Genomic DNA, 26,326 nt, shown 5'->3' with positions numbered 1-26,326 from the left:
TGATGTATGGTTACATGTTCGGTTTGCATGATCGTGATGATGTTGGTATTCTTGTTAAATCGTAATGGTAGTACTCATGATAACCGGCCATGTGTGTGTCTAGATTTAATCGGATTATAACTGGTTAATGAGCTAGGTAAATCGGGTTAATTGATGTTCTCGGCTATATGGTTATATGAATTGTTAGATGATAATATGATATGATGTTAGGGTTCATGTGAATTGGCAATAAAAGTCCTGTTTGATCGATGGTTTGCTAGGCAGATAATAGGAATTGTGTTAATTGATAGAATGTTGAATTTGGAAACAATTGATTGTTGTAACTGATTGCTTAATTCACGGAAACTTGTAACTGATCGCACAAGACCTCTCAAGCGTACAAGAGGTCCAATCACACAAGTCTGGTCCGGTCGCACAAGGGGTATTGATCGTACAAGATCCCCTAAATCGCACAAGGTTAGCGGATCAGCTTAACTGTTGGGCCGAATGACCCAAAACCATCCATCGTATAACAGGGCCGATCGCACAAGCCTTCATGGATCGCACAAAGTGTTATGTCCATTAACTGTTGGGCCGAATGAGTGAAGTGGGCTGGGTAATAGGCTAATCGCACAATGTCATAAGTAATTGGGCCGGGTGTGCATTTTGGGCTGGACTAGTCCGATCGTACAAGATCCCCGGATCGCACAAAATCATTTATATGTTGTTTTATTTGGGCCGGGAACTATTGAATTCATCGGGTGGACCGCACAAGGTTATTGGGCTTGTGCGAGTCCAAATCTTACATATGTTATAGACTGTTGAACGTGTTAGTGTATGTTGCCATGATCAGTGTGTGTTCTTTATCTGCTAGCTTATGTGAATCATACGTGCATTACTTAAGTCAAAACCTGACTTGTATGGTAACCCTGTTAGGACGTGGTTGACCAACCGTAGTTCAAGAAACCCTCTTTTGTGTATCTGCCGAGCAAACCAAGGTGAGTTCACACTCTTACCAAGGCATGGAATTCCCGGGGTGTTGGGAATGGGATTGATAAGGATAAGGTTGAATAGACTCATACGGACACTGTTACTAGACTACCACACCATCGTCCTCGGTTGTGCAGGACACATACGTAAAACCTACGTATAACTATGTTACTCGCTATCCTCGGTTGTGAAGGATACTCACGTAAAGCCTGCATGAATGGATACTCACTACTGCCTCGGTTGTGTAAGGCACTTACGTAAAACCTACGTAAACCCCCACGTACCCTATCCTCGGTTGTGAAGGATACTTACGTAAATCCTGCGTAAACTTGTACGTATTACTGTTCTCGGTTGTGAAGAACACTTATGGTCATGCATAGTCTAGTGGATTAATATTTGGGAAGCCCCCGCCTATAGAACGTACTATCGGCCCAGTAGAGCCACTTGATACTCATGAACTTACTGTTACGCATTTACTTTCTGTGAACTCGCTCAACTAGTTGTTGACTCTCTGCTGCATGCCTTGCAGGACCTTAGGTACTAACGGAGCTTGCACAAGGAGGAGCAGGTCGTTGTGGGCAGATGGATCGTGATTACTTATTAAACACTTATGACATTTCAACATTAATACTTATGTTGGGTTTTATATAATTGCTTCCGCTACATTTACTTATGTTGGTTTTGATAAACACCTTTCGTATTGATGGATAACTTTTACTATTTAATTACATGTTCAATATGATGGGTGGCTTGATCCTGGTCATGTCACGCTCCCAAGCAGTGATACTCCGCACGTGGATTTTGGGGGTGTGACAGATTGGTATCAGAGCCATTGGTTATAGAGAACTTGGTTCTAATATGGGAAAACGTTTTTATTAAAACCAGACTATAACCAGAACAGTGCTCTCAACGATCCACAACGACGCTTCGCTCCACGTGCAAGACTCGACATCCTAGGTAATAAGGTTTATGTTTATTGCCTGTTTGCAAGAACTGCTTAGAACTTTGCTCGCATTACGTTTAGATACACATGACTTTATCTCATGAGAATACCTACGTGCTTACGCTTTTCTGTCATCGCCCTACTCGCGAACCACTCTCACTTACGTTACTTTTACTATGAAGATCATGTCTGGACGAATCAACATGACTCAAGCCCAGCTAGAGGCTCTCGTTCAAGCTCAAGTTGCTGCGGCACTTGCAGCTGCTCAAGCAGGTAGTATACCCTGCAGTATAGATTCATACTAGGATCCTTAGATCCTGCATTAACTCTCGTATTTAATCTCGTCCTATTCGTACACACTAGGTCAACACGCGCAGCAACCTGTCTGCACTTTCAAGAACTTCATGGACTGCCGTCCAAGTACATTTAGTGGCACTGAAGGAGCAGTTGGACTCCTCCACTGGTTTGAGAAGCTCGAGTCTGTGTTCGAAATGTGTGAATGCCCTGAGGCTCGCAGGGTGAAATACGCCACTGGCACGCTAGAAGGAATAACACTAACTTGGTGGAACGCCCAAGTTCAGATCTTAGGGTTGGCAGCTGCTAACGCCACACCCTGGAACGAATTCAAGGAACTGATCAAGAGGAAGTATTGTACTCGGGAAGACATCCATAAGCTGGAGGATGAGTTTTACCATCTGAAGATGACTGGATCAGAGATTGAAGCTTACACCAAAAGGTCAAACGAACTGGCCGTACTGTGTCCAACTATAGTGGACCCTCCGATTAAGCGCATTGAGTTGTATCTCAAAGGGTTGGCGCCAGAGATCCAGAGCCATGTTACTTCGGCTAATCTTGATAACATCCAGGATATCCAACGCCTCGCTCACCGCATCACAGACTAGGCAGTGGATCAGAACAAACTGCCTAAACGCATCAGCGCTACTGCTACCGCTACTACTTCAGCTACTCCTATTACTCCCAGTGACAGCAAGAGAAAATGGGATGGGGATTCCAGCAGGGGATCAGCTTCAGTTCAGTCTCAGGCCCAGCAGCGAAAGACTGACAGTCATCAGAGTCCCAGCCAGCATTCTTCAGGTAGTCACAGGCAGGGCGGATATCGAGGGAACCTTCCAAAGTGCAACAACTGCGGTAGACACCACGGTGGCCAGTGTAACAAGGGTCGCTGTCAAAGATGCCTCAAGATGGGTCATGAGGCTAAGGATTGTAGAAGCCCTCGTCCTGCGAACCAGAACCAGCAGCAGCCACAGGCACAGCAGAATCAGCAACAGGGCAACAAGGTATGTTTTCAGTGTGGGGCAGAAGGCCACTTTAAGAGGCACTGTCCTTAGTTAAACAAGAACCAGAACAACAACCATAACAATCAGGGTAATGGCAACAACAACAACGGGGGAAACAACAACGACAACGAGGCAAGGGGTCGTGCATTCGTACTAGGTCGAGGCGACGCAGTGAACGATCCCAACGTAGTTATGGGTAAGTTTCTCCTCGACAATATTTACGTTACTGTTTTGTTTGGTTCGGGTGCGGATACAAGCTATATGTCTGTGAAAATGTGTCAACTACTAAAACGTGCACCAACACTTTTACCCACCAAACATGTAGTAGAGTTAGCTAACGGTAAAAGTCTAGAAGCCACGCACGTAGTTCAGGGTTGTAATCTTATCCTAGCTGGTCAAGCCTTCTCTATCGATCTCATTCCCATAGTATTGGGTAGCTTCGACGTCGTGATTGGGATGGATTGGCTATCCCAACACCAGGCAGAAATCTTATGCAGTGAGAAGATAATTCGCATTCCTCGTTCTGGTCAAGAACCTCTTGAAGTTCAAGGCGACAAGAGTGGTGCTGTGGTTGGCATCATCTCTTTCTTGAAGGCTCAGAAATGCTTACGAAAGGGGCACACTGCTATTCTGGCACTCGTTACAGACGCATCAGTAAAGGAAAAGAAATTGGAGGATATTCCAATCGTACGCGACTACCCTCAGGTGTTCCCTGAAGACTTACCTGGCTTACCGCCTCACCGTCAGGTCGAATTTCAAATCGAGCTCGCTCCAGGAGCAGCACCCATAGCTCGCGCACCATATCGTCTAGCTCCATCGGAATTGGAGGAACTGTCAAAACAGCTACAAGAGCTCTTGGAAAAGGGCTTCATTCGTCCAAGCTCTTCGCCTTGGGGAGCTCCAGTACTATTTGTGAAAAAGAAAGACGGTACGTTCAGAATGTGCATAGACTACAGGGAACTGAACAAGGTGACGGTGAAGAACCGTTATCCTCTTCCACGCATAGATGATTTATTCGACCAGTTGCAAGGATCGTGTTACTATTCGAAGATAGACCTGAGGTCTGGTTATCATCAGCTGAGGGTCCGGGAGGAGGACGTCTCCAAGACAGCATTCAGAACTCGCTACGGCCACCACGAGTTTCTTGTCATGCCGTTCGGGTTAACGAACGCGCCTGCCGTATTTATGGATCTTATGAACAGGGTGTGCAAACCCTATCTTGACAAGTTCGTCATTGTTTTCATCGACGACATTCTGATCTACTCCAGGAGTCAGGAGGAGCACGAGCAGCACCTACGCCTTATTTTGGAACTCCTTCGGGAGGAACAACTATACGCTAAGTTCTCGAAATGCGACTTCTGGCTTCGTGAAGTCCATTTTCTAGGCCACGTAGTGAACAAGGATGTGATCCATGTCGATCCATCCAAGGTAGACTCGATCAGAAACTGGCCTGCACCACGTACGCCAACGGAAATACGCCAATTCTTGGGTTTGGCGGGTTACTACAGACGGTTTATTAAAGACTTCTCAAAGATTGCTCAGCCGCTTACACTACTGACACAGAAGGGTGTCACCTACCGTTGGGGAGATCCCCAGGAAACTGCTTTTCAGCACCTAAAGGATAGGCTTTGCAGTGCACCTATCCTCTCTTTGCCAGAGGGCACAGACGACTTCGTGGTTTATTGTGATGCATCCATTCAGGGTCTTGGATGTGTGTTAATGCAGCGCGACAAGGTTATTGCTTACGCTTCACGCCAACTTAAGATTCACGAACGGAACTAGACGACGCACGACTTAGAGCTGGGAGCTGTTGTTTTCGCGCTTAAGATATGGCGACACTACCTGTACGGTACCAGGTGCACGATTTACACCGATCACAGGAGTCTCGAGCATATTCTTAAGCAGAAGGATTTGAACATGCGTCAACGGCGATGGGTCGAGCTACTGAACGATTACGAATGTGCTATCAAGTACCATCCAGGCAAGGCCAATGTTGTGGCTGACGCCCTCAGTCGGAAAGACACTTTACCTCGGCGCGTGCGAGCGCTGCAGCTTACGATTCAGTCTAGCCTTCCTGCACAGATACGAGATGCTCAGGTAGAAGCATTGAAACCCGAAAATGTCAAAGCTGAAGCCTTACGCGGCTCACGACAACGAATGGAACAGAAGGCAGACGGTGCCTACTATGTAACGGGGCGCATTTGGGTCCCACTTTATGGCGGTCTACGCGAACTTGTGATGGACGAAGCTCACAAGTCTCGCTACTCGGTACATCCAGGGTCGGATAAAATGTACCACGACATCAGAACTACTTATTGGTGGCCTAGCATGAAGGCCCACATCGCTACGTACGTTGGAAAATGCTTGACCTGTGCGAGAGTCAAGGTTGAATACCATTAACCAGCGGGACTACTTCAGCAGCCTAAAATACCTCAATGGAAATGGGAAGAAATTTCCATGGATTTCGTTACAGGCCTACCTAGATCCCAGCGTGGGAATGATACCATATGGGTGATCGTGGATCGACTCACCAAGTCTGCACACTTCCTGGCTATAAAGGAAACGGATAAGTTCTCCACTCTCGCAGACGTTTATCTTAAAGAAGTTGTTTCGAGGCACGGAGTGCCCACCTCCATTATTTCGGATCGCGATGCACGATTCACGTCAGAACTATGGCAAGCAATGCACAAATCTTTCGGCTCACGGTTAGACATGAGCACAACATATCACCCTCAGACGGATGGGCAGTCTGAGCGAACGATTCAAACACTTGAAGACATGCTTAGGGCATGCGTTATAGACTTCGGCAACGGCTGGGTAAAGCACCTCCCTTTGGTGGAGTTCTCGTATAATAATAGTTATCACACCAGCATTCAAGCCGCTCCATTCAAGGCATTGTACGGACGTAAATGCCGGTCACCTCTCTGTTGGGCAGAGGTGGGGGATAGTCAGATTACGGGTCCAGAGATTGTAGTGGACGCCACAGAAAAGATTGCACAGATACGACAACGCATGGCGGCAGCACGCGACCGTCAGAAAGCCTACGCGGATAAGCGTAGAAAGCCATTGGAATTTCAGGTCGGGGACCGGGTTTTACTTAAAGTCTCACCCTGGAAGGGTGTGGTTCGTTTTGGCAAACGGGGCAAACTGAATCCGTGATACGTCGGACCATTCGAAATCATAGAAAAGATTGGCAAAGTAGCCTACAGATTGAACCTACCAGCTGAACTCGGTGCAGTTCACAATGTCTTTCACGTGTCGAATCTGAAGAAGTGCCTATCAGATGAGACCCTTATCATTCCTCTCAAAGAACTCACTATCGACGAGCGGTTGTAGTTCGTCGAGGAACCAGTTGAAATCACGGACCGGGATGTGAAGGTCCTCAAAAACAAGAGAATCCCTCTTGTTCGAGTACGTTGGAACTCCAAAGTGGCCCAGAGTACACCTGGGAACGCGAAGACAGGATGACAGAAAAGTACCCCCAGTTATTCGGAACCAATACAACCACTACTGAGGCTGAAGCTACTACTTCGGAATTTCGGGACGAAATTCCAGATCAACGGGGGGAGGATGTGACACCCCAGGAAAACCAGTGAACGATTGAACTTACCTAGCTTCCTCAGTGAGTGCATACCAAATTTCGGGACGGAATTTCTATTTAGTTGGGACAACTCGAACTTTAGACTTACCTTGATGTAACGTTACGTGCTTACGAGAACTGAATTATATAACTTAATGAATGTTTTGTTTTATGTGTATTATGTGTGCATGTATGTATTGAACCGCACAACACTAGACAACCCGAATCGCACAACACCTTTCGGACCGCACAAGCCTTTTGGGCTCTACACTTTGCATTCGGATTAGTAAGCACCGAGTTGGGCTCGGCCCACTCCCCTTTCACGTGAACAAACAACCTTGGGGGTTTTGTTTCTCATTTGTTACCAAAAACTCACAACACACAACAACCCTAGACTCTCTCTCTCTTTCTCTCGTCTTGCTTGGAAACCCGACGGCACACATACCTTTCTAACCGAAGATTCATACTACTCGGATCACCTTTGTTACCTCCTAATCGGTTAGTGTTTGTATTGTTTTGTTTAATTGAATGATTACATGATTTCATTGCTTAGACTTGAATGATTAGGGTTGATATTGAATGGTGATTTTAGTATTGATGTATGGTTACATGTTCGGTTTGCATGATCGTGATGATGTTGGTATTCTTGTTAAATCGTAATGGTAGTACTCATGATAACCGGCCATGTGTGTGTCTAGATTTAATCGGATTATAACTGGTTAATGAGCTAGGTAAATCGGGTTAATTGATGTTCTCGGCTATATGGTTATATGAATTGTTAGATGATAATATGATATGATGTTAGGGTTCATGTGAATTGGCAATAAAAGTCCTGTTTGATCGATGGTTTGCTAGGCAGATAATAGGAATTGTGTTAATTGATAGAATGTTGAATTTGGAAACAATTGATTGTTGTAACTGATTGCTTAATTCACGGAAACTTGTAACTGATCGCACAAGACCTCTCAAGCGTACAAGAGGTCCAATCACACAAGTCTGGTCCGGTCGCACAAGGGGTATTGATCGTACAAGATCCCCTAAATCGCACAAGGTTAGCGGATCAGCTTAACTGTTGGGCCGAATGACCCAAAACCATCCATCGTATAACAGGGCCGATCGCACAAGCCTTCATGGATCGCACAAAGTGTTATGTCCATTAACTGTTGGGCCGAATGAGTGAAGTGGGCTGGGTAATAGGCTAATCGCACAATGTCATAAGTAATTGGGCCGGGTGTGCATTTTGGGCTGGACTAGTCCGATCGTACAAGATCCCCGGATCGCACAAAATCATTTATATGTTGTTTTATTTGGGCCGGGAACTATTGAATTCATCGGGTGGACCGCACAAGGTTGTTGGGCTTGTGCGAGTCCAAATCTTACATATGTTATAGACTGTTGAACGTGTTAGTGTATGTTGCCATGATCAGTGTGTGTTCTTTATCTGCTAGCTTATGTGAATCATACGTGCATTACTTAAGTCAAAACCTGACTTGTATGGTAACCCTGTTAGGACGTGGTTGACCAACCGTAGTTCAAGAAACCCTCTTTTGTGTATCTGCCGAGCAAACCAAGGTGAGTTCACACTCTTACCAAGGCATGGAATTCCCGGGGTGTTGGGAATGGGATTGATAAGGATAAGGTTGAATAGACTCATACGGACACTGTTACTAGACTACCGCACCATCGTCCTCGGTTGTGCAGGACACATACGTAAAACCTACGTATAACTATGTTACTCGCTATCCTCGGTTGTGAAGGATACTCACGTAAAGCCTGCATGAATGGATACTCACTACTGCCTCGGTTGTGTAAGGCACTTACGTAAAACCTACGTAAACCCCCACGTACCCTATCCTCGGTTATGAAGGATACTTACGTAAATCCTGCGTAAACTTGTACGTATTACTGTTCTCGGTTGTGAAGAACACTTATGGTCACGCATAGTCTAGTGGATTAATATTTGGGAAGCCCCCACCTATAGAACGTACTATCGGCCCAGTAGAGCCACTTGATACTCATGAACTTACTGTTACGCATTTACTTTCTGTGAACTCGCTCAACTAGTTGTTGACTCTCTGCTGCATGCCTTGCAGGACCTTAGGTACTAACGGAGCTTGCACAAGGAGGAGCAGGTCGTTGTGGGCAGATGGATCGTGATTACTTATTAAACACTTATGACATTTCAACATTAATACTTATGTTGGGTTTTATATAATTGCTTCCGCTACATTTACTTATGTTGGTTTTGATAAACACCTTTCGTATTGATGGATAACTTTTACTATTTAATTACATGTTCAATATGATTGGTGGCTTGATCCTGGTCATGTCACGCTCCCAAGCGGTGATACTCCGCACGTGGATTTTGGGGGTGTGACAATAAAAATATAGTAGCAAAATGGTGTAAAAAAGCGGTAGCAAACAAGCGGAAATGGTAGCAAAATGGTGACAAAAAGCGGTAGCAAAACGGTGACAAAAGGGAGCGGTAGCAAAAGGGTGAAAAAAAAACGGTAGCAGGTGGCAAATAAACGGTAGCAAAAAATAAAGCGGTAGCAAATAAGTGGCAATAGGGAAATTGCTACGTGTGGTTTTTCTACCGAAATTTTGGTGGCAAAACGGTAGCAAAAGGGCTTTTGCCACCGTTTTGCGACCGAAAATGTGATAGCAAAAACCCATTTCTCTAGTAGTGATATAAGACAAGATCTTCACATGTTCTTTTAGGAGAGTGGGGATACTGCGGAAAGTGTGTTTTTCCTAGAAAGTCTAGGAAGCGATCTGGTCCATCCAATGGGTGTGTTTAAGGGTTGAGATTAAATCAATGGCAATCTTGTAATATTTGAGTTTAATTAATTGATTGTTTTAAATGAGTAGGGGAAATTTTGTCAATGGCCGTGTTTTTAATCAATCAAAAAAACTGTCAGGCATCACAACTCCTATTTTCACGCGAATTTCCCTCTCTCTAAACCCACATTTGGAAACCCCCCAAATCATACCAAATATACCTAAAATCATGGATGAAGATAAGAGATTTTCCTTGTTCTATATACGTAAGATCAAGCTTTCATTGTACTACGTGTTTTACAAAGCGATTACGGCTGATTCTTGTTTGTCATTGACGGTATTTTGTTGGTTGCAGGGAAGAGATTCAAAAAGCAGGAAACTTTGGAAAGGATACATAGCAGCGGAACAGTTACCGGAAGCCGATCGAAAGCTGGGGCGAAAACTGCTGATGTAAAACACATTATGATGTAATCTGATCATCAAAAAACACAATGTGATGTAATGTGACATAGACAATAACATAAAACACATTCAGAGTGTTAAATTGCAAAAGAACTGTTAAAACACAACCTGATTATATACAAAGCACAACTGTATGAATCTGAATGCTAAAACATAACTGTATGAATCTGCTTGCTGTTAAAACACAACTGTATGAATCTGAATGCTAAAACACAACTGTATGAATCTGCTTGCTGTTAAAACACAACTGCATAAATCTGAATGCTAAAACACAACTGTATGAATCTGCTTGCTGTTAAAACACAACTGTATGAATTTGAATGCTAAAACACAACTGTATGAATCTGCTTGCTATTAAAACACAACTGTATGAATCTGCTTGCTGTTAAAACACAACTGTATGAATCTGAATGCTAAAACACAACTGTATGAATCTGCTTGCTGTTAAAACACAACTATATGAATCTGCTTGCTGTTAAAACACAACTGTATGAATCTGAATGCTAAAACACAACTGTATGAATCTACTTGCTGTTAAAACACAACTGTATGAATCTGAATGCTAAAACACAACTGTATGAATATGCTTGCTGTTAAAACACAATTATATGAATCTGCTTGCTGTTAAAACACAACTGTATGAATCTGAATGCTAAAACACAACTGTATGATGCTTGCTGTTAAAACACAACTGTATGAATCTGAATGCTAAAACACAACTGTATGAATATGCTTTCTAGGAAAAACCCACTTTCTACCCAACTCCTCCTCTCTTTTAGGATATCCATGATGCTAAAAAACATATCAACCTCATGCAACTAATCAAGGTTGCCTACAAGATAAATATTCACATGGAAATTATGGATTTTGGTCTTGACGTGGTATTAGAGATCAACACATTATATTTTGGTTATCAAACATAATCATCCAGTCGGTTATCCTTTTGTTACCCTCCAAACTATTTATCCTCATCATCTTTATGTTAACATCCAAAATAATTATCCTTCTCTATTGTCACCAACCACTTCGATGATATGGTGCGATCAATAAGCACCGTGAATACTACCCTCATGGTTCTCATGGTCATTTGTTGTTGTGAAATGAAAGTAAAGGAATGGAAGGAATTAAGAAATGACAATGGTGGATTAGGATTAGGTAATGAGTTTAGTATTCGGGTTAAAGTTAAATTAAAATTATCTGAGCGATCTTAACTCGACTTGAAATTTAAACGAGGCAACTCGGTTCAACTTAGTGTTTACATCACAATATCCAAAATGAAATTGACATAATAAAAATCCCATTAGATAACTAAGATAATGTAAAAATCAATGATATCTATGGAATCATATTTACAATTGTAAACGGAATTCTGCAAAAAGAATTAATTAGATAAAATTTTAAAATTTGTGTCGACATGAATAAATCTAATTCCGAGAGTTGCACAACCACATATGGCATCGCGTCGACCCATTACAATATATAGCGTACGACTCATTACAATATTTTCGTCCATGTGTTACAAGAATCAGGATCGGTAACTTTTTGTAAGTTATGACTTCTTTGATTTGAATTTTCTTAAGACTACTTACAACTTCCTACTCACATCATATAACAAATCTACTATATTGTAGAATATGCTTCGTATGATATATCATGATAACAAATGGACCGGTGCTTAATGGGTTTGTGGTAAGAGTAATAATATGTAGGTACAGTAAAAGCAATTATAATAATGTAGAATGAGATTTGTGCCCACTTCACTTGCTAGTGTTAGCCAACCCACTCACTCACCTTTCACTAAACAAAAGTCAATGATGAATCTACCCCTCCACAAGTAGTCATAACAACCATGTTGATCGAACACGGTACTTAATGGGCCACTCATGGATTCTAACCCCATCCACCGACCCGTTTCCCATTTATGTAATCATTTAAAAACCGATGGATCCATGTTATGTTATGCCTTAAGTCAATTTTCATAAGTCAACCCGCTCCACACTTTCTAAACTAATGATTGTAACAACTATCTTTATTTTACATAATAATCAACAACTTTTTTTTTTTTTTATTAAGTTGTATCCTAATAAACTTTTTAAATGTGTCTTTTTATACAGTTGTGGAATTAACTTAGTATAAAATTAAACTAAAAATAAAAAAAAAAATTAAGAGTTAAATGCCATTTTAGTCCCTGTGGTTTGGACCATTTTGCCAGTTTAGTCCAAAGGTTTCATTTTTAACCTGTGGGTCCAGAAAGGTTTCACAGTTGCCATTTTAGTCCACTTGGTTAACTTCATCCATTTATTCTGTTAACGAGAAGGCCAATTCAGTCATTTTGTATGTAATTCTGTTAACTAAAAGGGTAATTCAGCCATATAAAATGACCGAATTGGCCTTCTCGTTAACATAAAAAATAGATAAAGTTAACCTAGTGGACTAAAATGGCAACTGTGAAACCTTTTTGGACCCACAGGTTAAAAATGAAACCTTTGGACTAAACTGGCAAAATGGTCCAAACCACAGGGACTAAAATGACATTTAACTCAAAAATTAATTTTTGATATATTTGAGAATAGAATAATTTATATATTGTAAGCATTTTAATTATAATGCTAATGTAACTTTTAAGACGTCATCAACTTTTTCATTAGAACTTCTGTTGTCGAACGTGATCGTGAGGGCAAGCAGTGCCACATTGGCGCAACGATCACGACACAGCACACCGGTGGTGTGTGATGTGGTCGTAAAAGTGGTTTACATGGCTAGAGTCACGACGTGAAAAGAACTTCATTCCTTTTTATAAATAAATTAGCCAATTATCTCCATTCACCTATACAACTTTTTTCCTTTTTACCTTTTCATTATAATATTTAAATTAATATAAGAGTGAATCTGGTTTTTCTTAAATAATTTGTGCTCGTTAGTTATAAAAAACTAAATGTATAGTTTTGCTTTCTTTTCCTTTTCTTTTCTCAATATTCCGATATACATTTTAACTAAAAGTCGTTTTTCTTTAAAGAAAAGGTGTGGTAGGTGATTTTGATACGTACTTGATCGACATTTCAAATAATAAGTAATTGCTTATAAATAATTAATATTAATTGTATGAAAATAATTAAAAAAAGCATTAAAAAGTAAAAAAGCACCATTCACTAACCATAACACCTCTCAAGTGATAATGAATGTGATCATCCATCCGTCTAAGTGGCATGCCTTCCACTATCAATATCACCATCCTTGACCATAACACATGGTCTTAGTTCTTCTTGTTTTTTTAACGACGACTCTCAATCTATGCTACCTTTGGTCGCGTCTCCAAACTTTACTCTGTTTTCTTTCCATAATTTTTTAACCGCAAAACTTAAATTATAGGCTACCTGATTTTGTGTTTAGTTGTGATTATATTTAATTTAACTAAAAACAAATTCAGTTGTGATTATATTTAATTTAACTAAAAACATACAGAATGATGAAAAAAGTTCATTTATTTTACCGTTTGATAACTTTGTCAATTTTACCGAATAGAAAAGGTAATCAAAACAACTTTTCTTTTCAAAAGTATCAAAGTCATATTCGTTATAAAAAAGTTTTTGATAATAAACTTAAAAAAAAAATAAAAATTAAACGTGGAGACGCCTTGCCGTCACATTCACTCCTCCATAGCATCAAGTGCTACTCTTAGATAATAATATGTTATATTAAAAACCGTACGTAATAAATTAAAAATATACTCCTATATCATTTTATTATATAAAACATTTTTTAATCACATAGATCATGTAAAAGTTAGATTTTATCGATTCTATGCATCATTACTTGCAGATTAGTATGATTATAATTAATTAATTTACTATTTTAATAAAATAGTAGACTTTAAAAAAAAATTCTTTTTATGGTAACTTAAAAGACATTTTTAATAATTAGAAAATGCATATAATGAAAATTAGAAAGAATAACGATGAACAACGTGATACCATATACAGAATTAAGTAACGTATCTATACATGCAATCACATATGATTAAAATGTAAAGAAAATTAATCCAATATACAAGGTGGATGATCAAGAAGAAAGTTGAAAAAACTATATGTATTTAAGAATAAATTCCGTTATAATATAGTACTCTTAGAGTTTTTTTTTTCTAATAAAAAACATATACAACTATATATATATCAAGTATGGTCCAAGAAACCTCAGTGGTGCAATGGGTTTGGACCTGTTGGGACGCGCCGCTTCTCGACTCCATATCGTGGGTCGATTTCTGATCCCTCTGCGGGATGTTGGTGATGGTGGTGGTGGTGTTGATGTCCATGAATGAATGGCGTGAAGTCGAATGGTGCCAATGTGTTGCTGTTTGTCAAAGCACGCCTTGTTGATAGTGACCGGTAATGTGTGCCCTCTTGTTCTTTTACAATTCCAAAGGTGGTTGCAATTGGTGGTGGCTTCCATACAATGGTGGCTGTGGTGGTGCACCATATGAGGAGGATCGATAGAGCGATTGCAGCGATGAGAGTAGTGGGTGATCGTGAAATTCCGGCTACCATAGCGTGTGGAGGAAAAGAGGGGATGGTGGAGGGGGGAGCATGGAGGGTAATAAGAGGGGTAAAGCTTGGTAAAAATAAAGTAAAGACTTGCATGTATGGAAGAATATATATGGGGTATATAGAAGTTTTGATATTTTCAAAATGAAATATAATATAAACATAAGGTGAGGGAAGTGAGGGTAATATGGTCCAAATAATGCGGAGAGGGAGCAAAAGGTGGTGCCGACCATTGGTCCAACTGGACCTGCCTTCGCGTTCAAGCTAATGCTACTCGATATATAAACCCTATTTTGTCAAACCTTTGACTTTCTAAGAACATTGATCACAAGAGTAGGTGAATTTAATTGGATTTTATTCATAAAATATGGATCTAAGGGTTAAGTTATTCTACAAAATCTCCAAGTTGTAAGAAATGTAAGAAGACTTTATAGGTGATTTTAATTGTTTTTTTTTTTTTTTTTTTTTTTTTTTTGTAAAGTGAGTTTATTTTTATGAGATTTTGTATTTGATTGTAATTCATGCATCTAAATCGATCAAATTAAGGTTATAAAATATGGATTTGATTCTCTCGAGGCTGACTCGATAAACTTGGGGTTAGGTTTGAGGCTTTGAGCTAAACGAGATTTCAAGTTGGGCTCCATGAGAACACAAATTTGGCCCAAGTTTTGTATATACATATTTTAGTGATGTGTTCACATAAGTGTAATGAATCTCGAGCCCAAGTATGGATAGAATGAATCAGAGTGGTCGTAACTCAACTCCAAACTTAGATCCCAATTCACGTCGTTGCAAAACTTGGTACGACTTTTTTTTTTTTTTTTTTTTTAAGTAAAATGCACAGTATAGTTTCTGTGGTTTGTCAAAATTTCACCTATTGTCCTTAACTTTCTAAAATTATACTATTAGTCCCCGTGGTTTAACAAGTTGTTACTCAGATAGTCCCTAGAATGGATAAATGTTAGTTTTCTCTGTTAAGTCCATGTAAAATGATAAAATTACCCCTATGAATTAAAAACAAAAAAAAAGTCTTTTAGTTTATTTGTGGGACCCACCCACAACCTACTTTATCTTCCTCCTCCTCCTCCTCCTCCACCACCACCACCACCACCACCACCACCACCACCACCACCACAATAACAATCAACTAACAAAATTCAAAATCAAACAAAACAGAACTACTTATACACACATAACAGATTAACAAGATTAAAGAACGGGATTAACAACATCGCGTGATTCAGAATCAGATGAAGGGGATTGTAACAACCCGCTTTCAGAAAGTCAAAGTACAAGTCAAAGTCAAAGTCAAAGGAAGAAAAGATGGGTAATTGCAATCTGTTACTCCTTGCTTAACTATTGATTGTACGTCATTGACTTGTAATCGGATTCTTTTACTTATTTGCTTTAGTTGTATTATGTTGAGTATCTTTAATAATCGAGGTTTAATCACATGTTTTATTGCTTTATCGCTAATTGCATCGCAATCGCATTCGCAACTGGATTGATAGGTTCTATATATTGTTTTACGTGTGTGTTCCATTTAGATGTTACTTGTGCATGTTTACTTTATGTTTGTGGTGATTAATCGAAACGCAATCGCAACTCTATTGCAAACGCTAAACGCAAGTATTTAGAATAATTGTATGTTAGATATAGTATTTGTGTGACTATTATCAATCTATCGCATCGCTTAATCGACCCTCGCTTAAACGCACTGCAACGCTCAATACGCAAATCGAAACATCGAAACCTAACTCGCAGCGCCACTTCGATCGAATGACCATTCGATCGATTGGTCTTCCGTACGGATGACCATCCGATCAGATGGCCATCCGATCGAAGTGCCATCCGATCCGTTGCACTGCGCCACTTTCCTCTTTTGGCAACCTATAAATACCCTTGTCACATCACCAACAGTGATATGACAGCTCTCTCTCGTTCGACCAGCGTTCCAGACCTTCTTTCTCTCGATTTCTCGCGATTCTTGTAAGTTTTCAACTCAAATCTTGTACATCTATCATCTACACACACTTCTCCATCATTTTCACCTTTGAATCTTAACTTTTAACCGTGATATCAGTGGATTTGAGGTGTTCTAGGATGATGTCATCATGGAGTTCTTATGAACTTCGAGATTTGGCTTCATTCCACCAAGAACAACTTAGATCTGAAGGATTTCCACATGATTTAACATTGTTTTCACATAGATCTAAACATTTTTGAAAGATAAAAGAGTTGAAAGAAATATTCCCAAGTTTTCTCATTCTTTTACACTCAATGCACTCAAAACCGATAGAATCGGAGCTCGTTCAGGCCTTCTACTCAATTCTTAGTGAAGTGTCAGTCTGAGATCTGATTCCTATCAGATAGACAACCAATTTCGGAATGAACATGAACAACCGTCATGAACAGTTAGCTGAACGGACTAGGGCGATTCCCACTTCGATCGGACGACTTGGATGTGACGAGGTTCCGTTGTTTAATACGTTGTCATACCGTCTCGATCAAACCGCAAACTTTTCAAAATAATCAAGTTTCAAGACGATCAGGTTGTTGGACGGATTGTCGTCCGATCGGATTGCACTTGGGTTCAACACTTAACATTTTTCATAATTTTCAAAGATCATATATTCTGACGGATTGCCATTCGATCAGAAGACCATCCGATCGAATGATCATCCTGCTGTGAACTTGTTCTCAACTGAAATGTCTCGCCAATCGGATCGCTATCCGATCGAACGCCCGTTCGATCGATCGACCTGAAAGGTAGAGATACTTCTCTGATATAAAAATGCTACAACAAAAACTTCAAAGCCATCATACACAAACATATCCATCCCAAACGAATGTCAATCCGACCGAATGGCCATCCGAACGGATGACCATCCGTTCGGATTGTCATCCGATCGAATTACCATTCGTCACTTGGTCACTTCTCACTGTTTAACGCGCCGTTCTTCGCTTATACTACCATTAACTATTTTGACCAATCTCTCAGCGCTCCCTTCAGTCCAAGAGAGTGTTTATTTACTTAAGCGCTATCTGTGAGTATACTCGAACCCTTTTTGCTTTACGCACTTTTGGGTGTTACATACGTTACTTATTCAAATCACAATCGACACATAACGCAAACACTATTTATACGCTGACCGTTATTGCATGCTACGTGGTATTCGATGAATGCTTGTATGTTATTTTTACACAGTGATTGTTGCCTGACACCTTAGCAACGATAGTACTATAGTTTGGACTCAGCACCTGTCGTGGACAAGGGTTGTTAAGGGATTTCTCATATGTCACAGTGGTGATATGTGTTGCGCATTCTACAACTTGCAGTCACGTCTGTGCATATTTCATTGTCGATAACCTACTAGCCTTCACTTTGCTACATGTTACATGCTGGTTATGCGTAAACGATTTCAAATACTATTATACTATTAAACTGTATGCTCACCTTTACGCTATGTGTATTGACCTCTATTTTAACGTATGTGACCGGTGCTTAAGATGCTAGGAATGCTGTGCTTTGGTGAATCAAGCTAGGGCTCTAGTTATGTCATGCTAAATCTGAGTTGTCGAAACAGTGTTTGTTTTTGGGACAATTATTTGTAATAACTGTTTTATTTGGATATGTTATGGTATGGGACGTGACGTTTAAATATCTGGTAATTAATAGTTGTTATGGATACACATGGACAATCTGTTTCGCTCAATGCCATGCCCCGATGTTTCCGCCATCGGTTGGGGTGTGACAGGGATAGAGTTGACCAATGCGCCGATCAGATGCAGATAAAAGGGACCCATAGCCATTCGATTTCAGTTGAAGGGGCTTGTCGTTGTTCGAAATCATATGAAGGAGACGGTGATGGATGGCGATAGTGGTGGTGCGGCTGTGATGCTTCAGCTGTCGGTGATGGACTGGCCGAAAAAAAAAACGAAATCGTCGGTAAGGGTTGTAGGTGCTGGTGGGAGGGTGACAAGGGTTGTCGAGGGTGAGGGGAGGTAGGGGTGGTCAGAGGTGGGGCAGAAGTAACCAGTGGTGGTGATGTGTTAGTGGGCGGTGGTGCTGGTGAGGTGGTCGTTGCCGGAGATGATTCCGGCGATGGAGACGATGGGTAGAGAAGAGGAAGGTGAAGAAGGTGTGTGGTGGGGGTGTTTTGTATTAAATTAAAAAGTGGGTCCCACATAAATTATAAATATTAATTGTATTTCCTTTTTATGTTTTAAGTATTTTATTTATATATAAGGGTAATTTTGTCATTTTACATGGACTTAACAAGGAAAACTAACCACCATCCACTCTAGGGACTATCCGAGTAAAAACTTGTTAAACCACAGGGACTGAGTGTAATTTTAGAAATTTTGGGACTATAGGTGAAATTTTGACAAACCACAAAGACTATCCGTGCATTTTACTCCTTTTTTATTAATAAGAACTTTAAGAGAATTGATTATAAAGGTATACAAAACATGGAATCCAACATGGTTATTTACACTACTTTTTTATCTTGCTAAACAAACAATTCAAATAGTTAAAATCAAAAGATAAACAATAGATAGCTTCTATCAGAATCTAACTTAGTTGAAACAAAACTAGAAAGGAGATTTAATGCTTAGAAAGTATAATTACTCCAAAATTAAGTATAGCGACCAATATTTGATAATCAAGAAAAAACACATCTCAAGTCATGTCCCATGCAACATTATTATTTACTTGAAAAACAAAGCAGTCAACCAAACAGGTCATTATGAAAGGTTACATAATTAAGACCACTATATTTAATAGTACCCCAACATTAAGTAAACTTACCATTTTCAATAATCAAGAACACATCTCATTTATGTCCTATGCAAACAATTGTGTTGAAAACATGTTGGGTGATTTGGAAAGCTTGGAATGACGCCATTTTATTTTGGGAAGAGAATAGCGGTTGAGGGAATTTTCGGGGAACTACAATCCTTGGCGTTCACATGGATCAAACAGAGATCAAAGGATGCGCTCATGGATTGGGAGAGTTGGGTAAATTTTAGTCTCTAATCTGTATTTTAAAGTATTTGTGATTTGTATATTCAAACTGGGTGATTATCAAAGGGGATGGCTATATGTTGCTAATACCTCACTGGTAATATCCACCTGTAAAGTTTTTATCACACCCCGATTTCCACGTGTCTCACCGGTGGGCCCGGTGGGGGATTACCGTGACGTAGTTGGCAACAATATAGTCAAACCACACACTATATGAATGCACAGCGGAAGCATAAAGATAGTTATATTTCAACCATTGTTTGTAATATCAAATGTATTACGAATAGTCAAAAAGGTATCCACAGGGGATCAAATAAAAATATAAGTTTTGTTCAACAGACGAAGGCATCTTAAGCTTGCGAGACTCTTTATGATGCTAAGGAGAATATCCAGCCAATTATGCATAGTACCTGCATTTAGTCTTTTTGGGAAAATACGTCAGTTTACACTGGTAAATACATTCAACCGACACTTTTGTAAAATGTTTATTAAAATTGATTTGAATGCACAAGGCACAAACTCTTTTATAACTTGGGAGAATTATTTAAATATATAATCTTGTGAACGAATTACATGTTCCTTATGCGTTCAGTAGCCCGGATCAAGTCCGGGTTAAAGATCAATAGACACACCACAGCGAGTACGCCTACACTCCGCGCTTAGGTCGTGGCCATTTCATAAAATGATGCCAGGGATATCCGGGACATGGTCATTAACCCCCCCAAAGGCTTTTAAGTAACAAGACTGTTTAAACAAGCCGATCAAATTTATTCAATTACCCACTCAACGGTGGAGAATTTGATGCTCGATCAAGCGGTATGCTATATACCGTAACCCAAGCCCGTATAACGGAAAAAATAAGTTAAAAGTATTTACCTTTGCAAGTATAAATCCTTAATCGAAATAAATTGCAGATAGCTTTTACTGGTCTCCTATTCTGGAACGAAGGTTTAAAATAACCTATTAGAATCCTAACGGGTCTTTAATTTAGCCGTAGCTTAGACCGGTCAGTTTCAACGAATGGTTACGGTTTAATCGCGTGAAAGGCGAAAACCGGGAATGGGATGTGATTTTGACCCAACAAGTTTGAAGACTTGTTTTATATGGGTATAATAACCACACTCTGGATTTGGGGGTCAAAACAATATGGTTTGACCCGTTTCGGCTAGTTTATGCAAACTAGTTACATAAGCCGAACCGTGCGTGCAAAGGCGCAACGGGTAACCGTAAGAGTCCTACACTGGTTTCCTAAGTCAGTATGCTTTAAAGAGGTTGTGGTATCAGTAGGATACCTTCCATAATGCCCGTAACGAGTTTAAGTTCATATCATGCCTCGTAGGGGTATTTCGGTCTTTTTAAAGATTATAAAAGAGGTTTCTGAGTTCTACAGGAAATCTGAGTTTCCCGATCAGTTTATAAAGTCCAAAATACTTTATTTATTATTTAAAATCAGTAGCAACTGGAATCGGGTCAAAAGACATTGTAGAACTCAAGTTATGGCTGAAAAGGGTATATTCGGTAATTACCGAACCGTTGCCATAACCGTAGGTTATGAGCAGGTTAAAAATGATTAAAAATCTTTAAAAATACCAAAATATTATTTTACATCAGTGTGTAAAAGGTTTGGTGTCGAAATCCGGGTTTAGATAGGCGTTATGCTAATTGCGCTTTTTAATTACTAAAGTTTCCGTAATTTGCGCTACTTAGCATATCTCCTATTCTGGACCTCAGATTGACGTGAAATTTTAGGGACATGCTTAGAAATCAGTAACTAAGGTTATGGTTCTTTCACATGTCCGAAATTCTCGTTTTAAATTAAAAGGGCGTTACGGTCAACTTTTAAGCATTTAACGGAAATGTGTAAAAGACTCGGACAAACAACGAACCGGTCACAGAGGGTTATACCATCATGTAACCTGGTCCTAAGAGAGTCCTAAGGCATATCTAAATCATACTTTAATGGGGTCAGAACTGAAGTCAATGCAAAAGTCAAAGCTTTGCAACTTTCGGCTCCGAACCGGGTCAAAACAGTAAATGGTCGGATCAAACAAGCTTAGACTAGTTAATTTACTTATTATCATGTTTTATGAGTGTTTAAACAGGTTACACATCATCTACATTACTGATTATGCATTAAATCGCAAAATGGCATTTCTGTTGACTTTTTCTAAGCACGTTTGACTCGACATTTGGACTAGTTAGAGTGGGAATCAGAGGGTGACCTTTTAGGGGTTTAAAGCCCACATGATTACCAACATATAACTATCTTTGATTCGACAAACCACTGGACCATTTGTGATTTATCGCAAAGTCAATCGTTAATTACGACAGATTGACTTTTAAGCTAAACTAAGCAAAAACTAAGCCACAAAAGGGTAGGCACACTTACAGAAGCTTGGTGCACGACTAAGGATGTTAGAAGAATTCTTGAGAGCTCCAGAAATGAACTTGAAGGCAGGTTTGAGGTGTGTTTCACAATGGTGCAATGACTTGCCTTTTATAGTGAATTTCCATGCTCAAGATCATTACAACTCACTCTAGGATTGCTCATGGATGATCAGCAGGTGTCCTAAGGTGCTAGGGGACATGTAGAGGGCGCCCGTGCTTCAATTAATGACTCAATGATCGTTTACAAGCTCAAACAATGAATCTGTCCAAGAATTCTGCATGTGGGACCTTCACGCGGCCCGCACTAGGATCAGGCAACCTTTACGCGGGCCGCCTGAATCCTAATGTCAGAAAACGAATCAGCAGGTGGCTCGCGGCCCGCATTAAATCACCCATAACCTTAACGCGGCCCGCATTAGACCTGATTTCCTAGATTTTCAAATCTTTTGTAATGATTAACTTGACCTTTCGGTTTCGAAGGGGTAACTTTGCGATTTGGCCCTCGATTATTTACCACTAAGGGCCTCGTGCCTTTTACCCACATTGTTAAGTCCCCGGTTAGTTTAATTACTATCCGAAAAGCCTTAACTTTTATTGTTGACGCTTTTAACCCCTCTTATACGAATTTGATCATAACTTTCTCGTTTTAAAACGGAACTTCGCGAAATTTATATCGTATATTCTAGTGAGCGTATTTTACTGTTACAAAGCCTCGGGTTCGTCAAAGGGTCACTCAGAGGTATAAATTAAACATGTTGACACAATTAACCCCTGTAGCTTGAAATCTCTCACTTTCTCCCGCGTTTCGCTCCGTACTATCCATGATTTATTCGTTTGAAGGTACGAACATCATTTAGGACTACTATACGGTATATTTACCCTTCGTTGACATTTATATCCCTCGAATTTACATACTTTCAAGGTTTGTCAACTTTAGTCCTTTATTTAATAGTTAATGCCACGTGTAAACTCGTGACACGTGTCAACACATTATTGGACACAAAATTTCGAGGTGTTACATCCTCACCCTCTTAAAATAAATCTCGACCCGAGATTTACTGAAACAAATAAGGGTATTTTTCTTTCATCGTGGATTCAACCTCCCACGTGAATTCGGGACCTCTACGGGCATCCCATTTGACCTTAACAATCGGTACATGCTTCCTTCGAAGCTTCTTTACCTGTCGATCTTCAATCGACAAAGGTTTTTCCACAAATTTCAAGCTCTCATCTATATGCACATCTGTATGTGGTATTACCAGTGATTCATCAGCGAAGCACTTCTTTAGATTGCAGATGTGGAAAACATTGTGAATTCCATTGAGCTCTTCTGGCAAATTTAACTTATAGGCAACGGACCCGACACGTTCGATAACCTCGAAAGGTACTATATATCTCGGGCTTAGTTTGCCTTTCTTGCCGAAACGCATCACCCCCTTCCAGGGTGATACCTTAAGTAACACTTTTTCACCTACTTCGAAGTGAAAATCTTTACGCTTTGGATCTGCGTAACTCTTCTGCCTATCTCGGGCAGCTTTGAGACGGTCTCGAATCTGGACAATCTTGTCCGTCGTTTCGAAGACTATCTCTGGTCCTGATAATTGGACATCTCCAACTTCCGCCCAACAAACAGGCGATCTACACTTTCTACCGTATAATGCCTCGAAAGGCGCAGCCTTAATGCTGGTATGGTAGCTATTGTTGTAGGAGAATTCGATTAGTGGTAGGTTCTTATCCCAACTACCACCCAAATCGATAGCACATGCACGTAGCATGTCTTCTAACGTTTGAATAGTACGCTCACTCTGACCGTCTGTCTGAGGATGGTAAGCCGTACTAAAATTCAAGCGTGTGCCCAAAGATTGCTGGAAGCTTTTCCAGAAATGAGACGTGTATCTAGTATCTCGGTCAGAGATAATAGACACAGGTATGCCATGTAAGGCTACAATCTTATCAACGTATAGCTGGGCTAACATGTCGGAGCTATAAGTCTCCTTGATGGGTAAGAAATGTGCTGATTTAGTCAGTCTATCGACTATAACCCATATTGTATCATTTCCTTTCCTCGTCTTGGGTAACTTGGTAATAAAATCCATAGTTACACATTCCCACTTCCATTCGGGAAGTTCAGGCTGTTGTAGCAAGCCTGACGGCTTTTGATGCTCAGCTTTGACTTGCGCACAAGTCAAGCATTTGGCTACATAAGCGGCTACAGACTTTTTCAAGCCTATCCACCAATAATTTGCCTTTAGATCCTGATACATCTTATCAGTTCCCGGGTGAACAGAATATCTGGAACTATGGGCTTCCTGGAGGATAACATCTCGTAGTCTTCCATAAATTGGAACCCATATTCATCCGTTTAATTGTAAAATTCCGTCCTTGCTAAGAGTTAACTGCTCCTCAATTACTCCTAACTTTTCTTTAGGATAGTTAGCTTCCAACACAGCTTCTCTCTGTGCAGCTAACAACCTTTCAATCAAATTATTCTTTACTTCAATGCTCTTGGCATTGATTCGGATGGGTTTCACCCTTTCCTTTCTACTCAGGGCATCAGCGACTACATTCGCCTTGCCGGGATGATATCTGATTTCACAATCATAATCATTTAAAGTCTCCATCCAACGGCGTTGCCTCATGTTTAATTCCTTCTGATTAAACAGATGTTGAAGGCTCTTATGATCCGAATAGATCACAAACTTGATACCATACAGATAATGCCTCCACAGTTTTAGTGCGAACACAACGGCACCCAGCTCCAAGTCATGGGTGGTGTAATTCTTCTCGTGCACCTTTAACTGTCTCGAAGCATAGGCAATAACCTTGCCTTTCTACATGAGCACATATCCCATGCCAGTGTGTGATGCGTCGCAGTAAACTACGAGCTCTTCGGTACCTTCGGGTAATGTCAGCACAGGAGCGTTGCTCAACTTTTGCTTCAGAATATCAAAGGACTCTTGCTGCTTAGGGCCCCAAACACACTTTACCTTCTTCTTGGTCAAGGAAGTTAAGGGCGCAGCAATCCTTGAAAAATTTTCAATGAAACGCCTGTAATATCCTGCTAACCCCAGGAAACTATGAAACTCTGTAGGCGTCTTTGGCTCTTGCCAATTCATGACAGCTTCAACTTTAGCGGGATCCACTTGGATACCACGCTCGCTGACAACATGTCCTAGGAATTGGACTTCTCGAAGCCAGAAATCGCACTTAGAGAATTTGGCAAAGAGTTTCTCATGATGCAGGAGTTTGAGAATACAACGAAGGTGTTTCTCATGGTCAGCTCGGTTCTTCGAGCAGATAAGAATATCGTCGATGAAAACGATGACGAATTTGTCTAAGTACGGCTTGCAAACGCGATTCATGAGATCCATGAACGCAGCCGGTGCGTTAGTGAGCCCAAAAGGCATCACTAGGAACTCATAGTGACCATATCGAGTCCTAAATGCAGTTTTATGTACGTCTTCATCTCTGACTTTCAGTTGATGGTAGCCTGACCTCAAGTCAATCTTCGAGAAATAACTTGCCCCTTGTAACTGATCGAACAAATCGTCGATCCTCGGCAAGGGATATCTATTCTTTATCGTGACTTTATTAAGCTCGCGATAATCGATGCACAGACGCATCGATCCGTCCTTCTTCTTGACAAACAGGACAGGTGCCCCCCAGGGAGACGAACTAGGTTTGATGAAGCCTTTAGCTAGCAGTTCATCCAGCTGGGTCCTCAACTAGTTCATTTCGGTTGGTGCTAGCCTGTAAGGTGCTCTAGCAATAGGTGCTGCTCCAGGGATGATATCAATCCTGAATTCCACTTGCCTATCTGGTGGCAGACCAGGTAGATCCTCAGGGAAAACTTCTGGATACTCCGAAATGACGGGAATGTCTTCTATCTTCGGTTTAGGCTCTTCAAAATCACCTGTGCCATGTAGATGACACAACCCTTCTTTAGACATCTTGAAGCCTTGAGCATAGTCACTTGCTCAGGTAATCCGTACTGGGTATATCCCCGAATGGTAAGCGAGTCACCAGACGGAGTCTTTATCACCACTTGTTTTCTGTTGCAGACTATTTGGGCCTGTTTGTGAGATAACCAGTCCATACCCAATACTATGTCAAAACCGGCCAATTTAAAGGGAAGTAGAGAGAGAGAGGAAAAGAGTGGTTCTTAATGGATATTACACATCCATCTAACACAGTGGAGACGGTTTCTATGGTGCCATCTGCTAGCTCTACCTCATAATTCACATTTAAGGTTTTGACAGGCATATTCAGCAATTTGCAAAATTTATGATCTACGAAAGACTTATCAGCGCCCGAATCGAAAAGTACTCTTGCAAAGAT

At 40.6% G+C, this 26,326-nt stretch overlaps 1 protein-coding gene across 1 annotated transcript; it reads right to left on the bottom strand.

Moving 5' to 3' along the window:
* Positions 1 to 14,223: 14,223 nt before the first annotated feature.
* On the bottom strand, positions 14,224 to 14,574 carry LOC110918953 (CLAVATA3/ESR (CLE)-related protein 12). The gene has a single exon (XM_022163231.1). It carries the CDS (start codon positions 14,572 to 14,574, stop codon positions 14,224 to 14,226), a length of 351 nt encoding a protein of 116 aa, XP_022018923.1.
* Positions 14,575 to 26,326: the final 11,752 nt, after the last annotated feature.

This window comes from Helianthus annuus, chromosome 16 (assembly GCF_002127325.2).
Source record: "Helianthus annuus cultivar XRQ/B chromosome 16, HanXRQr2.0-SUNRISE, whole genome shotgun sequence".
NCBI lineage: Eukaryota > Viridiplantae > Streptophyta > Magnoliopsida > Asterales > Asteraceae > Helianthus > Helianthus annuus.
This window is presented reverse-complemented; position numbering and strand designations above follow the sequence as displayed.